Here is a 19717-nt window from a genome sequence, read left to right as displayed (position 1 = left end):
TAGAGTATCTGAGGCATCCATGTGGTTCTACCAGTTATGATATAGGATCTATAGAAGATTAATACCTTCTGACTGCAAGTGAGAAGCCAAGCGGTATACAAGTGGCTTCTAAAATGGCTATGTTACTAATTCAAGCCAGTGGATACAATCCTCTTCTTGTCAGTTTAGCCTACAATAGACATTTCCATTTACTCACATGAACAACTCTAGACTTCACTGGAAGTGTGGACTGTCTCTCCATTAACTATTATGCATGCCTAGGCACTCTGCTCACCTGTAGACACCTACAAATAGCTGAATTTGTGAGCTAAATCTTCCCTGTAGCCATATGTTTCTGTCTAACGTGTATCTTCCACTTGACTACCTAAACCATGGCAACTCCCTAAATACTTCTTTGAGGTATAATATAATTCTAAACTCCCCAAATATTGCAGCACTGACTATTTCAAAACAGCGAAAGGACTTTGGATTCATCTAAATCTGATATGGGAATGTTTTTGAAGTATCATAAAAGTTTAAAGAGTGCAATTTCCTGCTCTGTTTTAGCTTCAGCTTTGCACAGCTCAGAAACAAGTACAAGATTCAGTGAATTTTCAGTGCTTTCTGGGTTTGCAATCATATTTTTCAAGAAAAAAGATGAATTTTATATTATACTATTATAAAAGCTCTCCCTTGTGTTAGTGCCTATCCTCCCTAGATCTCCACATACCCATAAATCATTCTAAAAAGAGCTTATGTTTCCCAGATTGCATCCTGAAGGCCACATCACATTTCAAAAGCTGGCAATAATGCCGTGTTTAGCCTTTTTGTGAAGTAAGAGGTCTGTACAGGCTACACTGCCAACTGAGACATAGATAAAGACCTTGCTTGTTAGCATAGTGAAACTGTGTTTTCTTACTGCAAACTTCCATATCTAAGCAGTAAAGTCATTTACTGCTCAGTTAGATTTGCAGTACATTGTTTTCCTCAGTTATCTGCTATTAAAAGGCCTGTGTATGTGAACAGCATCACATGAGAAATACAGAAGTACCAAAATATCATTTGGATTCTGACATCGGTTGCTCTTAGAGAGGCATCTCTGCTAGAAGTGGTGATGAAGGTAATTGGATGCAGCCTTTGCATAGGCATGCTAGATTTTAATGTTCTCAGAATAAGGAGAAGCTACAATTAACCCCAGTCATTTTTGAGAACAGAAAAAGTTGAAATTAATTTGTTGCCTGTATTGCATGTATACATTGCAGTGAAACTTAGTAAATGTGACAAGAGTATTTCTCAGTTGTTTTGATGTGAGAATTATTTGGTTTGGGTACAAGAGTAGCATTAATAGCAGTTACCAGAATTTGAGCAAATGGGAGAAGGATAACATAAGGCTGCATGGTGATAGAGTCAAAGAAAACAGAGCCATGTGTCATGACAAACCTTTATGAACTGAAAATAAACAGAATTCTACTAGCTTGATCCAGTTGCTACAATGTCTGAGCATCTCAGTCTGTATAACTTCAAAACTTCTATACAACTAAAATTAGGTTTAAAGATCAAAATCAACTTCTTAAAGCACTCAGAGTGTGTTCCTAAGAAGAGTTTGCCTACATAAGAGAGCAGGGAGTTGGTCTCAGTGATCTGTATGTGTCCCAGCTCAAGATATTCTATGATTCTGTGATTCTATTCTATGATCACAGATGAAAGTAATCAAAGTTTCTTTTTGTCAGTATTCTATCTGTGAAGTTTGGCAACTGAAACAGAAAAGAGGTTTTTTTCTTTGTAACATCTTGTAGCCTCTCTTGATTTAAACAAGGGTATCCTCATGACTTTGAGTCTTTCTCCTCCTGTGACATCTTTTGCCCCAGATCAGAGGAGTCACACAGCTGTGCTGCTTGAATAGATCTAATGATCTAGTGGAGAAGGCAGCACCTCAAGTGCTCTAACTGAGGATAGCATCTAGGTAATAAAAATATCACCATAAAAGTTCTTGTCCCTGATTTTGCAGTGATTGGGTCTGGCAGGTCAGCAATGGGGTCACTGAAGGGAAAAACCTCAGTTATTACATTGCAGTCCATGCAAAAGATTTAAAATGGGATGAGTTTATTTCCTTGCATTTGACATGGGGATACAAACACATCCCTTTCCCTCCTTTCCACAACACACAATGTTTCCCACTGATCTTGGACCAGCTTTGTCTGCTGCAGGGAGAATTAAGCTGATGGGCCAGGTCTCGAGACAATCTATATCATTTCAGCCTCTCTGCTGGAGGTACTGATACTTCAGACTTTGAATAGCCAACACATTATACACAAATTCTTCCAGTGAACCTAATGAGAAGAGGCAGTTTAGATACAAAGTTGACAGTTTTTAATGTTTTGTTGCAAATGTTTGAATGCAAATTTCATTTAATCTGAGTGACAAAGAGCATCTCTGGACTTCCAAGAAAATTGATGACAAGAGGTTTCTGAGAATTTAAGATATTATGAAAAATGGTACAATAAAAAATATGTATGTGTTTATGTTAAATGCCACTTGAAAAGAATGAATGTTAAGTTGTAAACTTATTTTTCAATGACTGCAAAAACACAGGTGCTCCTCAAAATCTTTTATATCAACTCACAGATCACAAAACTGAATTTAATTTCATATAATACTCTGTCTGAACTCATCCTGCAAAGCACGAATTCCTACCTCAAGAAGACCTCAGATTCTAGTATTATCTGGTCAATATTGATAATTGGCTATGAATTAACATTTAAAATGGAAAGCAATTAGCTGACTTAGAAAGAAATCACAAACAGAGTGCAATAGAACAGGTTACTTTGTTAGATGGCACTGTAAATTATTCTCACAACAAGGTGCAAGGCAAGGATAAATACGTTTATTTTTTTGTGTGTTGATCCTAGGCACTATCTGTCTCTCAAAATCTATTAAGCTCAAAGTGGCTTACTTTGATCTGATCATCTTGGGAAGCTATTCATTATAATTGCCAGCTGTGAATTGCCACCTAAATGGTCATCCACCATCCATCTAAGCAGACTTCACATTAATCATTCTGAACCCAAAGGATGTCCATTAAGAGCTCCTTCAAATCACTGAATAAATATGAGTATGGGGGTGGACTAGAGGCCTAAAATCTAATTCCATCTCCCAGTGGAAGTATGAGTACTACTGAGGATGCCTGGACAATATAGGGTCAACTGAAAGAGTGAAACCTTCCCTTTGGGGCTACCAGGCAGCAGTTAATTCCAGGATTGAGTCCCCTGTCAGTACCCATCTCCTACACCCTGTGTTCTGTAGAAGGTTGCCTTCATTGCTGCAACTACAGTAGCTGTCTTCAGATCAGGGTCCTGCCAGAGAGCGAAAATTGAAAAGTCCAGGCATGGTGAAAGGCAGCAAGCGGTCAGACAGTCCTTCCCTACCCCATCTTCCTTTTCACTAAAACACTGCTCTTGTGAGGTGACTGCACAGCACTCCACACAAAATCACGGAGGGTAGAGGTGGGCTGATTGCATTCACAACTCCTCTAGTGGTTAGTTCCAGTCATTTGTGGCCCAGAGGAAAGCAACAGCATTTTCTTCTACTGCAGATATGTGACACATTGTTGTAACCAGTCAGAACTGGTTCTAGCTTCTCTAGCAGTTATGTATGATAACAGAATTGTACTGTCGTGATTTCAGAAATCAAACTTCAACATCCCAGTCTGGCAGGTGGTGCAGGTTGTATGGAACTGCTGCCAAAGACTTCAACAAGCAAATTGATTACAGACCAGCTAAGCAGGCTAATTGCAGACCAGCAGAAAAGAAAATAATGTTACATAAAATAGTGGTGTAATGTAGGCTATATAAGGAAAAGAAAAAATCCACCCTGGCTTCATTTTTGTTTCCCGTGAGCCTTGCAGATTGTTTTGACTGCATCCCTTCCCTACCTTAGACGATTAGAAAATGATATTGGCATCTTTATAGATACGTTTGGTTCAGTTTTTATTCTAATGGTAACGTGACCATCTTTGACCTGAGAGGTTAACTCTCCTGGGAGCTTTGTAAATCCATGCCAATAGGGTGAGAAGTCATGTAGGATATATGTATAGTTGCTCAGCAATATTCTTTGTTTACAAGAAATAAAGACTCCTGTCTCTCTGAGAGTATTAGCATTTTAATCTGCCTATCCCCAGGTCTGTCACTCCAGGGGTCTCTGTGTTTAGGCTGTTTTGTTTCTTTGCTTCCATTCAGGACTGCAATTAATCCTTCCAAGGATCTTGACCCATAAGCTTCTTCAGAGTGTTTACTGTTCCTCCTCCCTTAAGGGACACCCTAACCCTTTGGAAAGCTTTCAAGGTATCATGTAAGGCATCACCTTATGTTGGTTAAAATTCTTTTATGTAATGGATGGGATTTATCTCCCTAGGATTAGACATCTAATACATGCACATACACAGTTCAGCTCATCGTCTTCAACTTCATTTGTAGGCAATAATTCACTCAAATACACTCAGATTTCAAATGACCTATTTTAGTTGTTGTCTCTTTTTGATGAACTGTTGCCAGTGCCTTACGGCCTTTCTTATGTATCTGATACAGAGAGATGAGGTCTTCAGAAACTTCATGGAAGTGGGTTATGCTGCAGAGTCAGGCACAGTGTCTTGAAATTTGAAGTCAGTTCCCTTTTGTTGATCTGGACATTCCTTGAAAGTCACTCTTACTCATCTGTAGCTTACAATAAGACAGAATAAATCTTCATCAACTCTTCCACAGTTTGCACTGCTGTTCAGAAGCAAAGATGCTTAAAGTTTAAAGTTATTTTCCACTTACCTCCAAACTGCAGCACAAGGATCTGAAACAGCACAAAGGCACTTAAGTGTAGTTGGAACCTGATGAATTTATCACTGAAACCTGTTTTCATAGCACAAAAATCAGACCATTTAAAAGGCCATTGACATCTATATAAACTTTTTTCATTTATTTCATTACCTTTGGATCAGGTTTTTTGGGAGTAAAATGTTGCATATGAGCAAAGCAAGAACTTAATTTGGGTTATGTAGTCACAGTCTACCGAACACTGATTATTCTATAGTTGGAGAGTACCTGTTGTCCTTTTGCCCTTCACTTGTTAACATTTTCATGTGAGGGATGTTCTCTGGGGACAGAGTACGGCAGGGTCCCAGTAGTCTACTTCCAGCTTCCATTACCATGACTACTCTTTTTATCAGACCCTTCCTTTCTACCTACATTACTACTATTACATTTCAGCATTAAGTCGAAAAGCCCCAAGTGAATGGGCCCCTTTGTTCTAAGCACGGTGTAAATGGATCAAGCTCTCTTCCTCTCTGCTAATAAGACATGACATTTCTTTCAAAACCTGCTTTTTAATGTTGCTGAAGGCTCTTTCTTCAGCTAATTTCTAATTGATGGCTGCAAGAAATTAGCCAGCAGCCAGCGTCTAGCATAAATAATAGCAATACAAAGTTGATGTCTATTTTATCAAAAGCAAACCTATGCCTGTAGTAAATCTGATTTGACCACATGTTCAGAAACTGATTATTCACAGTATGCAAAGTGCAAAGAGCTAAAAGGAATTATTCTGAGAGACTAACTTTGCAGGAAAAAGACAGACCCTTGGCCAAGGGTCAACACAGAGAACTGAGTGCTCTGCTCAGCAGCTCTTTGCCATATCAGCAACCAAAGTTACATAGAGATGAAGGTTATCATTTGTATTCCTGAGACTCTTTGTTAAGCTGTAACTACTGACAATAGCCTGTAGCATCTTTGGGCTATTACAGGCAAATGCTGTTAATTTCAGGTGATAGGTGTGCTAATGCTAACTCTAGGATATAGTACTGACTCTACAAATGCTTAATGGATAGATGTAGTTGCTCTCATGGATATTAACAATGAGGTTTGAAGTTGCTATTTTACTTTATCTTTCTCTATTACTCTTCCTCTGTGTAATAGCTTTTTCAGGGTCTCTTTTAACACAGTCTTACAGCAGCCACAGCCAGTTTTCTTTTCTTTTTTTTTTTTCCTGACCTGAAGTTAAGCTAACATTTTGTTTCTGAGTTCAATTGTAAGAGATAAATTCGAGCTTAACCTTTTCTGCTTGCGCTCTGGTCACATCCTAATTGCAGTGAATTATTCTGTCATTCAGAAATGCGTTGTACTCACCCTTGTCTTAAGTCCAGAGTCTGTTTCCATGTTCCCAGTCCACTAGGAATGGCTCCAGCTGTACAGGCATTTTTGTTACTACTTTTTATCCTTTCTCAAAGCTTGTAAGCGAACCATATCATGAAAGCCATTCAGACAACTGCTTGTTTAGACTGGCGTCTTTGTCTCTAGATGACTGGTTTTGACTTGATCGGCTTGAAGCACAAATGATAAATCTAATCTGGCTTCACTGGCTGAATAAGTATCTGTTCACACCGGTTGCTCAGAATAACAAAAAGCCCACCAGGTGACTCCCCCTTTTCATGACCCAGTAGAATGCTGCTGTAGGAGTACCTGGGGTACAGGAACACAGAGGACTGCCAATCTGCTATCAGTGTCTTTAGCAAGATTGTGCTGTACCCAAAGATTGAACACTCTGCTTTTGCACCAAAGGTGAAGAAATTCACCTCTTTCTTCGAAAGACTTAAGTGAATTACAGGTTCCTTGTACGAGGGTGAATTTCCAGCAGAAAGGGGAAAAATCTTTTCTAACAATATGTCAGTGTTTATTGACATCTGGGGAGAAATGAGCATTCAAGAGGCAGGTCAAGTCACATGTTCTTCATGGAACAATTTCCCATGGCAGTGGTTACCCTCTGACACTTCACATGGTATTTATACCATACTTATATCTTAAGTGCCCAACATTTAGCTAAGCTGGTTTTGTACTCGGAGCAAGACTGAGCAAGGACTTACTTATTCCGCATATCTAAGTCACCTCCTTAGAGTAGTCATATCTCTTTCTCCATTGTCTATATTAAAAACATAATTAATTGGCCAAGACTAAGTATCAAGCTTTCCAAAGAGATGCATCCCCCCACCTTGTAGGTATACTGGCACATGTATTTGCGTTTGTGTGTATGTTATATCCTCCCTTAAATCCAAGAAAATCTTTCCTATAAGGGCGATGAGGCACTGGCACAGGTTGCTCAGAGAAGCTGTGTCTGCCCCGTTTGAGCAACCTGATCTAGTGGAAGGTGTCCCTGCCCATGGCAGGGGGGTTGGGACTAGATGATCTTTAAGGTCCCTTCCAACTCTAACCATTCTGTGATTCTATGATAAGTATCCCTTTGCCACTCCAGGTAGAACCACAATGGGCTTGAAAATAGTGGGCAACCAGGAAAGTGCAACACCATGACACATCTTTACACTGTTTCTCATGTTTCAAGAAGAGGGTTCAATGAACCACTGAGGTCAGTTGGATGAGACAGTGCAAGTCAGCATTCCAGGCTGGCTTCTACTGTAGTTGTATATGACTGAGTCAGCCCATCCTGACCTATCTCATTTAACTCATTTTATAAACTGACTGAACCCCATCTTGAAACTAGTGGAGTCATCTTGTACCTAGTACTTCATAATGAGAGGCTCTTCCAGAAATCCCCTGCACTGTTGTTTAACAACATTATTCTTATCCTTATCTCAAATTCATTTATGCTTCTGGAAGTGCTGTATTTTGATTTTAATTCCTCTTTCACTGGATATTCACTCTTCCTCTTCTCCACGCAAGCAGTCCTGTTCCCTCATAATCTTTATTTTCCTAGGGTCTGCCCCACGCCTGTGAAAGGTAAAAATCACTATTTTATATTGAACAAATACTTGATTCAAAATCTAAAGAAAGAAACTGTATATGGCACTCTTCTCACCTTAGTATAAACATCTGCGTCTACTTGTCTTGAATGTCAGATCAAGTGGCACAGATCACACATAGTTGAGAAAATAATCAAATAAAGAGATCCTCAGGTCCAATTTCCCCAGTCTGTGCCTTCTAGAAGGGCTCTGATTGATAGAAAAGCCACATTTCCACATTTAGGACTCCCTGATAAGGCACCAAAGAGGGCAATTGCAAAATCATTTTCCAGTGTATGGAGTGTATTTCATGAACAAAGCTGGTAATCAGAGGGGACTGTTTGGTGCCAGATCACAGCAGTTCAGAGGTTTTAAGTAGTTATGCTGCAGACTGTGGATCTAAGTCCCTGAAGGCCCACCAAGACCTGAGATGATTGAAACCATCTGAGAGGAGTGCATATCCTCCCTTCCCATGACCTCCTTATTAACTTTGGTGTCCCTGCCTGTGGCAGGGGGGGTGGAACTAGATGATCTCGAGGTCCTTCCCAACCCTAACTATTCTATTCTATTCTATTCTATTCTATTCTATTCTATTCTATTCTATTCTATTCTAACTGTTGTGTGGTTTAACCATCAGGGCATTATTCCTGTTCATCTAGGACACCTAATACTGACAGCGTGTGTGGTTTGGTGGGAAATACCTCTGCTACTAGAGCTCATCAACTCATTTGAGCACCCATTAGAGAGCATGTTGGAGCTGTTCTGAAGTGGGGTTGGGTGTTCCTTACGTTTTGAGTAGCCCTCACCCTGTACCTGAAGGCAAGCACCAGGTTTTACAAGAAATGGAGAAAAGCAGTGGCTGTAGAGCTTCAGACAATTTGTTTTAACACCATCTTCCCTGCAGTCCTGGTGGTGATTGCAGATACACCCAGGATGGCTTTGCTCTACCTCACTCAGGTGCTGGTAGCTGAGAAGCTGTGTCAGCATGTTTCACACAGGCTGTGTAAACTCATCCCAGGCCTTGTACAGTTGCTATGGTAGCTGAACCACATCGAGGTCTACTCTACAACAACATCACTGCTATTAATACCCAAGCATTAGCCTGCTGGTGGTAAAATAGGAATAAGAGCACTCCTTTACTTTTGAGGGATGCTGTGAAGATAAGTACGTTAAAGACTGAAAAACATTCAGGATAAGATATCAATATTGTTTAAATTTAGCTAAATTTGTGATCCAGACATCTAAAACAGAGCTAGTTGTCTAGACTCACTTTAAAACTAGTGAAAGGAAATAGCTATTTTTCATCTGACCACAGTATCTGGCCTACCTGGGACATCTACTTTAGGAAGAGATGAATCATGCTCTTTGATCATATTGACTGGTGCTCTGTTGGTCAGGAAGTCAGGAAGCTGTGGGTCAGTAGCTGAGGTGTAATGTTTATTTTATATTATTTATAACCCCACCTTCTAAACAGTGTGGTTTTAGCAAAGGAGACCCGGCTAGATATAAAGGTTATATGTAAAAATACTCTCTTTTTAAAAGTGCATTGGATTCCAGGTTGGCAGCAGAATGTCAACATCCTTTCCAAGTGTGATGAGTACAATAACCCATTGACTGTCCAGGAAGCTGGACCCAGATTCATCCCAACTGATTTTGTAAGCTTACCTTGCTGCCTAGGTTAGGGGTCTCAATTGCTCTTGCCAAAAAAAGAAAAGTATCCAGAGATTGTTCTAAATGTTTCATTCCAGATTCTGACTTTGAGTCTTCTCTGCCAGTGATTTGGCAGGAATTGGTTGCAGCCTGTGTTAGGAGTATATCAAGCCTTCCCTCCCATTGCGTGTAGGCTGGGATTCCTATCACTTGTCTTTCTTTTGCTTATATATATATATATATTTGAGCCAGGGTTCCTGGGCTCTCCCTATGGTCCATGCAAACAAAAAAAAGAAAAAAAGGCATTTCAAGATTTATCTGGCCTATTTGTAGCCGTGTGCTTGAGGATAACCTGTTGACTGTAGAAGTAGCTCTCCGCTGCCTGTAGAAAATACTAACAGGGATTAGGTCAGGTCTGTCTGTGTCGTAGACTCAAATGTTTAGTTAAATGATCTGTGGTTATTCATATACAAGGGACACAGAGGCAACTATAGCCCCTGTGATAGGTCACTCTAAGACCTCCATCAGGTGCATCCATCTTGAGGGCTTGATCCAGTTGCATAAGCTTAGGCATTTATTGCCATTTGAAATGCCCTGGACTATCTAAGTGGTGAGATATGAGACATATGAGATATGGGAAACCCATGCTGTTCCCAGAGTACAGTACCCAAGAAAATATCAAGTGAATGCCCTTGTTTAGGCAGCTGCATCAAGCCCTGCATGGTTCAGTGTTTACACATACCACCATTTGTCTCAGTGCTGTCTAGTGCCCTTTACAGAGAACACCTGAGTATTCTAAGTGGTCATGTTCTTTTCTTTTGCTTTTTCATCAGGTCCGTTCTGCTGCCAGGAAAAGATGGCACCGCTGGCAAGACCATCACTCCCTCCGAGTGCGTGTGGCACGTGCCATGTCTATCCCCACCTCTCCAACACGAATCAGCTTCCATAGCATCAAACAGACCGCAGCCGTGTGATACGCCCTCACATACACGTGCACCTGGTGGCCTTCAGGGTTCTTCTTTCTTCACTCTTCCCAAGCCCCTTTCTTCAAACTTTCTTCCTTTATTCTTCACTGATCTCTTTTGCAATGAGGTGCCCATCGTATTTCTGCGGACTCTCATCTCCTGTATTTATGATGCTGCTTTAAGGCAACCAGGCAAAGGCCTCCTGAAGTAGGTGGTGGCGAAGCAAAGAAGAAAGAGATTCAACACTGACTGCACCTTGTGGAAGTTCGCAGTACAAAGTCTAAAACAGCACACTGGCTGGAACAATACATTTTTTCACCTTTTGTTTGTTTGTTTGTTTTTCCCTTCCGTATTGTGGTGAACAAGAACTGTTTTTAAAATATTGCCCATCTCACCCTGTACATTGATTCCCAATGATTTCAACAGTTTTGTGTATAGATAGCCCATGGCTTTCTTGTTTCTTTGTAAAAATTACTTCTCTGCAAAACTGTCATTTGAGAACAAGTGGCAGCAAGAAAAAGAGCATCTGCAAGGTGGTGTGAAAAACCCGAATTTATCTACCTTCCTCATTTCTCCCTTTGATAGACTGGGAGTTGTCCAGGGCATCACTGGATTGTTTAACACAGGGCACTTTGCCCTGCAAGACCCATGCTCTGTTCATACAGAGAATTTCGAAAAGGACAGCAATATCTCTAGATAGCTCTATAAAATATTCCTCTTAGCCACATGCTTTCAACACAATGTAAGTAGCCTTTGGACAGTCTTTGTGTTTTTTCAGCTAAGAGGATTGGGGTGGGGAAGGACAGCAGAACATGTTTTCTGGGTTTTAAAAATATAAAAGGGAAGCACTGTAAAAACAATGAGGAGAGGATGTTTGCATTATGAGGATAGTGCTACATGCTGCACCAAGATTATCTATTGAGCATTTTGAAGTAGAGCAGATGTATCTACTAGGCTTTTTATGTGATGTTCAAAAATTCTGTATATTTTCAGTAATAAACACTACTCTGGGTTAGTTTCAATAAAACAAGGTATCATTTTCTTTACTCTGGAAAGGAAGAGGAGACCTATCTTGAGAATGGTTTTGTATCTAAGATGAGGGAAAGAAATCTTGTCTGATAGTGAGCCAAGAACAACCTCATGATAAAATCTGAGCAACAGGTTATATAATGATGCCTCCTTTCTCATCTCGGGGTGTTACACTGAATCTCTGTCCCTCTGTGCGCCCCTTCTCTCCATTGGGTTTTGCAACAGCAGAAAACAAAAAACAAGTTGTGTAATATATTCTCCATCACCTGTATCTTAACCAGTGATGGAGCAATTTGCTCTTTCCCCTTTAGCATGCTTATTCTGAATTTTCTTCACATGTTTTAGAGGACTTTCCAGCACAAGCTGGATTTAAACTTTCAGATTTAAATTGATTTCTCGCTAGCTTTTAGAAGGAGTATGTGTGGCTGGAAAATATCTTGGAAAACGCTGATGTTAATGCCCTGATTTTGGAGGCATCCTGTCCTAACAGCTCAATCACATTCAGCTTTGAGCTGATTAGCAATGCACAGCAAAGTTCATAGAATCATAAGATCCTAGAATGGTTTGGGTTGGAAGGGACCTTAAAGCTCATCCGGTTCCAACCCCCTGCCACGGGCCAGGACACCTTCCACTAGAGCAGGCTGCTCAAAGCTCCAAAAATCCAATCTAAGCCATTCTGCCTCAACAAATTAAAATTTTGTAATGTTTGCCCCTCCTAACTCTCATTTGGATTTATGTGCCTCAGTGAGGTAATGGAGGGAGGAGGGAGAAGGGAGATTTGAGATTCTGTCTAGTTAGACCTGTCATCTCTGTCAAAGAGGAGGAGCAGGGAAGAGTCTTCACATAGCCTTCCGTGTGGCATGCCAACTATCATGATAGATCCCAGTATGGTGGAGATACAGCTAAGACTGGAATTGTGCCTGCGTATGCCACTCACTGCTGTCAATGCCCTTAGTTCTGCGAAGTGATGCAAACCTTCAGCTGGGAAACAAAAGTGCCTGGTGAGAGAGGACTGTGTCAGTGCTTTTATTCATTTTGTATGCATCACCATTGCAATGCACAGTCTCCTGGCATTTGTGTTTGAAAGGGCAGATATACATATATACGGGTTAGAAATTTGTGGATTGAGTACCTCGGCATTTGCTCTGTCTCTAGGCCAGTCTGAAATGAAAAAGGGATTTGCAATACAACAGAAATTGCAGATTATTGTTGCTACCAGCAGTGTAATTTTACAAAAAATAAAGTCCTTTTTCCTATTGGTATTTGTCCAAAGCAGAGATTTTCAGTCCTTCCAGCACTGGACCCTGTTTCAAACCATCATGGTGGGCATAGAGCATTAATGACATACTGCTTATGTTAATGCTGAAGTGATTGCCGTTCTAACACATGCACTACCCCTACTTGTTTTGCCACGGAAGTTTTCTGAAGTCTGTCAGGCCTGAGGTACTGGCAGCCATGGCACATTTTCTCTAGAGCACTGTGATGGAAATCAAGTTTGAATTTCTACTATCAGCCTTGTAAAAGCAAGATTTCAGACCATCCCCAAAAAAGCAATAAAAAGTTATCTTAAGGGCAGCTTTACTTTTTTTGTCAGTGCAGAGCAGATAGGTGCATGATAGAGATATAGATAGGTGGAATTCTGAGCACAGCATATCGGGGCGGGGGGGGGGGGGGGTCATAAAAGCCAGGATTTAAGAAAAAAAAAGCTGAGGATTTCCTATCTGAGATTGGAGATGAGGCTCAACATATTATATAGCGTGAGCTGTAGCTTTTCTGCACATGGCTGCCCTGTATACAACCTACGACTGGTTTGTAGGCTGCCTATACTTTCAGTGGGCACCATACTGCCTGGTCGGCAACAAGAAATGGAATACGTGTTTTCTGGAGCTCATGTTCTGATGCCTCTGGAGCCACAAGCTGAGGCACATAAGTGAGCTCTCTTCATTTGCAGGTTGGTCACCATCAGCCTGTTTTCTAGTCCCTGGAAGGATTCCTTACCTTTGAAGTCCTGAGAAGGACTCTTACTGGTATGAGTAAAATTGGTGTCAGGCGCACACCCTGACAGGCTCATGCCCTCTCAGTGCCCTTTTCTCATTCCAAATAAAGAGGCAATTCCTATCTTTCTGTCCTCCACAACAAGGACCGGGCAGACTTTACGGCAATCAAGTTCTCTTGATGAAAGCTGCCATAGAAACGGAGTGCAAAGTAGTCTCCAAGGAAATAGTGCTTTGAACACTGTTTCCCTCAATCTATCAAGTGATCAATATTACCTTTTGCTTCCTTAAGTTTATTTGTCTACCTGTATCCTTCATTTGGTTTTATTAGGTGCAGTAAGATCCTATTCAGTACCATAACTATGAGTTAGTATAGCCCACGTTAGCAATGAAAACAACCTGCCCTTCACATTTCACGGCTGAAGAGCTAAGATCCATCCTCAATTTTCCTCACTGCTGTGGACATATACCCAGCTCTGAAGTACAAGTGCAGTGCAGCAGCACAGCAACACTTCCACTGGACTGGTTCCTTTCCCCTATGGTAGAGTTTGGGTTTTTTTCTCAGGAGACACAAAACACAACTATGTGGGCACAAGGTGCATCTGCCCTTGGAGTGCTTAGCCAGAGTGACCCACTATTATCTTTGTGCTGTGAAGCCTGCCCTTTGTCAGATGACACTTTGCTAGTACTGTAGGGAAAGGGTCATCTTAGCCATATGTCTCCAGCAGTAGTCTTAATACCAACCCCTGAGGAATGCCACTGGTCTCCACCTAGACACTGAGTCATTGAACAAAGCTCTTTGAGTGTGACTATCTAGCCAAATCCTTATCCACCAAGTCCATCCATCAAATCCATGTCTCTCCAGTTTACAGAAGAGGATGTCATACAGAATGGAGCCAAATGCTTTGCAGAAGTCCAGGTAGATGCAGGTGAGGACCAACTGGCTGAGGAGCAATCATGTGGAAGAGAACCCAGGGACCTTGGTGGATTCTGAAATGAACGCAAGCCAGCCGTTGGCCTGGCAATGAAGGTGGATAACAGCAGTCTGGGCTGTTTTGAGGGAAGTGATTATTCCCCTCTGCTTTGCACTCATTAGACCACATCTAGATGCTGTGCCCAGTTTGGGTCCCTCAGTACAAGAAGACATTAATAAACTAAAGCAATGTCACCCCAGACCACAAAGAGGCTCAGGTCTAGAGCACTTGCCATTTGCACATAAGGCCAGAGAAGCTGCTTCAGCACAGGGAGGAGGAGACCCAACAACAGCCTGGCAGTACCTACAAGGAGATCACTGAGGTGACAGACCAAGGCTTTTCACAATGATGCATGGCAGGAGGACAAGAGATAACAGATTTTGAAACAAGAAAGGACCAAATCAGGTGTAAGGAGAAAGTTTTTCCCCAAAGGAACAGTCAAGCAATGGGACAGGTTGTCCAGGGAGGGTGTTCAATCTTCATCTCCAGAGATTTTGCAAGACCCAGCTGGCTAAAGCCCTGAGCAACTTGGTGTACAGTCATAGTATATGATATGGAAATATGCTCATGCCTCCTACCTTCAAAAAAGGCTTCTTCATGTGGTTTCTTCTGGGAGGGATGCAAAGATGAATGAAGTCACATTTCTTTTCACAAAACTATCTCCTTTACATTGTAATACCTTTTAAAGCCTTATGTCCTGTTCAACAAAAGTTTTTGGATCAGCAGGAAAAGTCTCAGCTATGCCAGGAAAATGGTTGTGAGTATGATGGACTGACAGCCTCTCTCTGTGTGTGTGAGTTTATGTACCAGTGTATGCATGTTTATGTACCGGTGTATGCACATGTACATACACATCCAACTGTCTGTGTATGTGTGCATGTATGTCTCTGTGTATGAAGAAAACTCGTCAAGTTCATTCCGATGTGTAGCATATTATGTAGGAAGAAAACAAGACTTCATGTGTTCAGTGAATCATTATGGAAATGAACAACTATGAACACTTAAGTACTTGAAATAGAACTCATAAAAGGTCTTCCAGGAAAATGTAGTGCTGAGTGTTGCAGATAATGCATGTGCCAACTGACATCTGAGAGCAAGTATAAGTTTATTGTGGATCTGGACTAATTGCTTCCTTCTGACACAATTTAAATCTTTTCTCCCTCCTCCTTTGCAAGAAATCCCCAGTCCTGGCTTGCAGCAGAGACAACATGTTGCCTCATCCTGACTATTCCCTGTGGGACTCAGTGGTGCTGAACTTCAGTTCTTTGGATATGGGGATATCAGCTTAGGGATTTGTGAGTGCCATCACATGACATGTACCACCAGTTGATCAGGCCCAGTCATAGGATTATGAAAGGCAGGTCCTGCTTGACTAACCTGATCCCCTTCTATGACAAGGTGACCTGCTCAGTGGATGAGGCCGTGGATGTTGTCTTTACCTCAATTAAAACAGAGCTTTTGACACCGTTTCCCAATGCATTCTCCTAGAGAAACTGGCTGTTCATAGCTTGGATGGGCTTAGGCTTTGCTGGGTGAAAAATTGGCTGGATGGCCAAACCCAAAGAGGGTGGTGACTGTAGTTAAATCCAGTTAGTGGTGTTTCTCAGGGCTCAGTACTGCGGCCATTTCTGTTAATGTCTTTATCAATGGTCTGGACAAGGGAGGCAAGAGACCTAGACACAAGACCTAGAGCACCCATGCACTGGAATAAGGGAGTATGTGCCTCCAGGGCTTGGATGTGAGTATGGCTTAAGAACCAGAGAGAAAAATGGAACCTGACTTTATGGTCAGCTGGAAGTCCAATTTCAGGTGAGGGTCACTAGAACGAACACAGTGAATAGGCTAGTGTTCACTGGAAAACTCTTCCCAGTGTGGGGAAAAGCTCAAGGGAGTCCAAGGAGAGTGCACAAAGATGGGTATCTTCATGGCACCTTGAAGGAGTCTGCCTGACATGAGCTCAGAGCTGGCTGGAGGACAGGAATGGCGCAGTCCTGAACATCATGGTGTGTAGTACATAGCTCCAACTGCCAGCAGTGTTCATCACCTTGGCTACATATCACACCACTGGTAATGTGCTCTGCCATGTAAGGTGGTGCGCACATATGAATGGGTCTCGGGTTGGAAGCATGTTTTCATGCTGGGGCTGAGCCACTCAGACACAGTGTGGGGCAGGAGCATGGGCAGAGAGGAGTTGCAAAGGGATCTAGACAGCTTCTGATCACCCTGGTCTTTGGTCAGCCTCACTTTTTCTGCAACGTTGGTACCTACTTCTGCTGCAGACAGCCATCACAAGGCTTTCCTTTTAGTCCATGGGAGAAACAAAGCACTTTTGGGATTACAACCCTCTGAGTTCACTGCCCAGAAAATGGTATTTGCCTGTGTGGAAAGGATATTGTAGGTTCATGAGTGTGAAGGTTTCACATAGATCCTTCAAATGTTCATAGAGTAGTTCACTTTATTACCTTTCTCGTTTAGTGCCATAGAGCTGGAAGATAACAAGCATCTCAGAAGAAACTTTTGGAAAAGAAATAGACCATATCTTGAAGCTGTGGAATGATGGCAAAATATGTAGTTAAAACAAAAACATGCATCACTTGGGTAGTCCTGTTGGATTCTACATTGGTTTCTTAAGTTTCTCCACTTGCTAATAAGTGTCATAGAAAGAAAGTATTTCTGCTTAGTTTAATTACCATAGAGCAGTGTTACAGTGACCTTAAGCTACGAGAAGTCAAAGTTTTAAAAAAGAACTCATAAAACTTTAATGAGTTTCCTAGATGCTAATGAATGAGACAACTTCCAAGAAGGCGATGTGTGCTCTGCAGTCTCCAAAGGCTGTGGAATGAACCCCCTGACCCTTTTCACTCATCTGTCCTCTGCGCTTCCAGGCTGCAAGGGGTCATGTCAAAGGCTGAACCAATTAATTGCACTCTGGATATTGGCATATATCGAATGAGTGATTCAGTCTTCTGGAGTGGAAAAATGACAAATTATAAAGCTGCTGGCAAAGTCATAAGAAACAGCATCAGGACCCTGCAGGGATGCTTTCCTCAGGGTCCAACAGTATTGTGTTTATTGGCACGGTGAGCTGCCCAATGCAGGCTAAGCAGGGAATAGTGGTTAACCTGGGTCATCCCAACCCTCACCAGTCACATCCAGCCTGAAAGCACATTTAGACAGTAGAAATTCTGAATGTCCTTCAGCTGGCTTGTCCATGATGTAGCAGTTGATTCATTTTGACCTTGGGGATGCTCACTGATAGCTGTTTTACAGCTCAGCAGTTCAGCCACAGGCCAACTGATCAACTGCCAGGTCAGCTCGTGGATCCTGACTTATGATGTCCGAAACAGAAATTGCTTCTTCCCCTAGTACAAGGGTGAAGCAACATCTAAGCCACCCCTTGTACTCAAGAGCAGTATGCAACCAAAGTAAGGCAAGCCACAAGGTCAACACAACTGCTTGTTTGTGAGATCCGGTGGTTGCCATGGTTTTATATCTCCCAGGGATTCCTGCAAGTCTCCTTGCCCAGCAACCAGATGGGGATTGGCCTCAATTCTGTAAATCATAGAATTATAGAATAGTTTGAATTGGAAAGCACCTTTAAAGGTCATCTAGTCCAACCACCCTGCAATGAACAGGGACATCTTCAGCTATGCTCAGAGTTGTGAGCAGGTACGTGTGTGCAAGCATTTCGGATAAGTCATCAGGTGTAGGGCAGCCTTTCTTTAACAAAAGGATTGTATAAGCTTTTGGGGAAAAAAAAAACAAATCAACCAACCAAACACAAATCTAGACATCCTATGCTGTTTTGCCACAGTAACGACTTGAGTGAAAGCTGAAGTTCACTTTGAATATCTAGTGATGGCTTTTAATAGCCTTCTCTGTGTTTGCATGTATGTATATGAGCACACATGGTTTTTCGATCCTTCTGTTTACTTAAGAAAATGTCTCATGGCTAAAACATGACTCCCAGACCAAGCAACACTCAGCAACTAAACCAAGTGTTGGACTGGGAGTAGGACCCTTATGCACTTTTCCCACTTCTGTTGTAGACTTCCCAAGAGGCTTCAAGGAAGTTTCTTTCCATGTCTGATTGTATTAATGTATCTCTGCTCTTGTCTAGCTTGAGCACTTAGACTGGAAGCCCTTTGGGGTACAGACTTTTCTCTGTGGCTGTCCATATAGCGTCTAGCACAGTGTGTGCTTTTTTTTAATGTGCAACACTAAAATAAATAAAAAAAAACCAACAAACCCAACCCATAATAATAGAGTTTTACAGTTCAATCCACGTGTGAAATATATCATTCAACAATGGGTCAATATTGTGCATCTGTGATGTAGCACAGGCATCAGAATCGTGAGCTATTGTGCTAATAGTAAGCCCCTATTAGAGGTGGTATGGTAACAAACACAGTCATCCAGTAGCAATGTACATTTTCCACGCTATTGGCCAAATGTGTAGTGGGCTCTAAGCATGCAGATAGACACCTAAAGGGATCTTCAGACATTCTAGTATAGATTGAGTACTTAATTCCCATTGATTTCTGGTGGAGTTGAATGCATATCAGAGTGAATTGACTTGCAGTAAATATCCTTGTAGGTGCTCACCTATTTTTCAGTGTATAAGTGCTCTTTTGAAACACATCTGACAGGTCTTCTGAAAATATCCTTTGAACTGGATGGGTGGGCTCTACTGGACCTCAGCAGGCTTTGGCTAGATACATCTGTGTCCCAATGAACAAAACCAGCCATGACAGCACAGTGCCCAGCTGCTGAGTGCAACCACTGGTGATGAGTCCCCCATGCTCTCAGAAATCTCCATTGTTAAATTAATGAAAAAGCATTATCACAGTCACCAGTTGGTTTCTTTTGTTTTGATGATTTAAATCTGATCTACTTAGAGCTCTGAAGAAAAAGATCAAGCTTTTGAACCCAGTATCACATACCTTGGGAAAGAACAAGTGGGAGGAACAGCACTGCTCCTTTTCCTGAAGCTGTTTTAGGTTTCTTTGATGGTGGTATATATGAACATACAAAGAGGAAAAATCTCTGTTATTTTTCACTTGCTCTTTTTAATTTAGGTGAGTGGGCTTCTTTTTTTTTCTCCTCAGATTTTTTTTTTGTAGGTAGTGTTTCCATTTTGCACAGATAAATATGTGCAAGTGGTACCATTTCTATATTCAGCTCCATCACCAACTCAGTTTAGGTCACTGAACCAGAACATGATGTTTTTCCAATAGAAAGCAAATTCATGTCTCTAGCCCAAAAGGGAATTTCACAGGAACTGAAGATATTTGCAAAACTGGGTTAAATGAGGCAATAATTTTTGTTGAAGGAAAACAGGTTTCTCAAAATGCTGTT

At 41.5% G+C, this 19717-nt stretch overlaps 1 protein-coding gene across 3 annotated transcripts in view; it reads left to right on the top strand.

The window, feature by feature from the left end:
• The window catches only part of CRHR2 (corticotropin releasing hormone receptor 2), a 149480-nt gene extending 136918 nt beyond the window's left edge, over nt 1-12562 (top strand). For all 3 annotated transcript variants that reach the window (XM_065669265.1, XM_065669266.1, XM_065669267.1), the window contains one exon: nt 10231-12562. In XM_065669265.1, coding sequence (XP_065525337.1) covers nt 10231-10371 — 141 coding nt within the window. In that variant the 3' untranslated portion in view covers nt 10372-12562. The remainder of the gene's footprint in view (nt 1-10230) is intronic.
• Nucleotides 12563-19717: the final 7155 nt, after the last annotated feature.

This window comes from Lathamus discolor, chromosome 2, assembly GCF_037157495.1.
Source record: "Lathamus discolor isolate bLatDis1 chromosome 2, bLatDis1.hap1, whole genome shotgun sequence".
NCBI lineage: Eukaryota > Metazoa > Chordata > Aves > Psittaciformes > Psittacidae > Lathamus > Lathamus discolor.
Note: the sequence above shows the minus strand (reverse complement) of the source record. Positions and strands in the feature narration are given on the sequence as shown.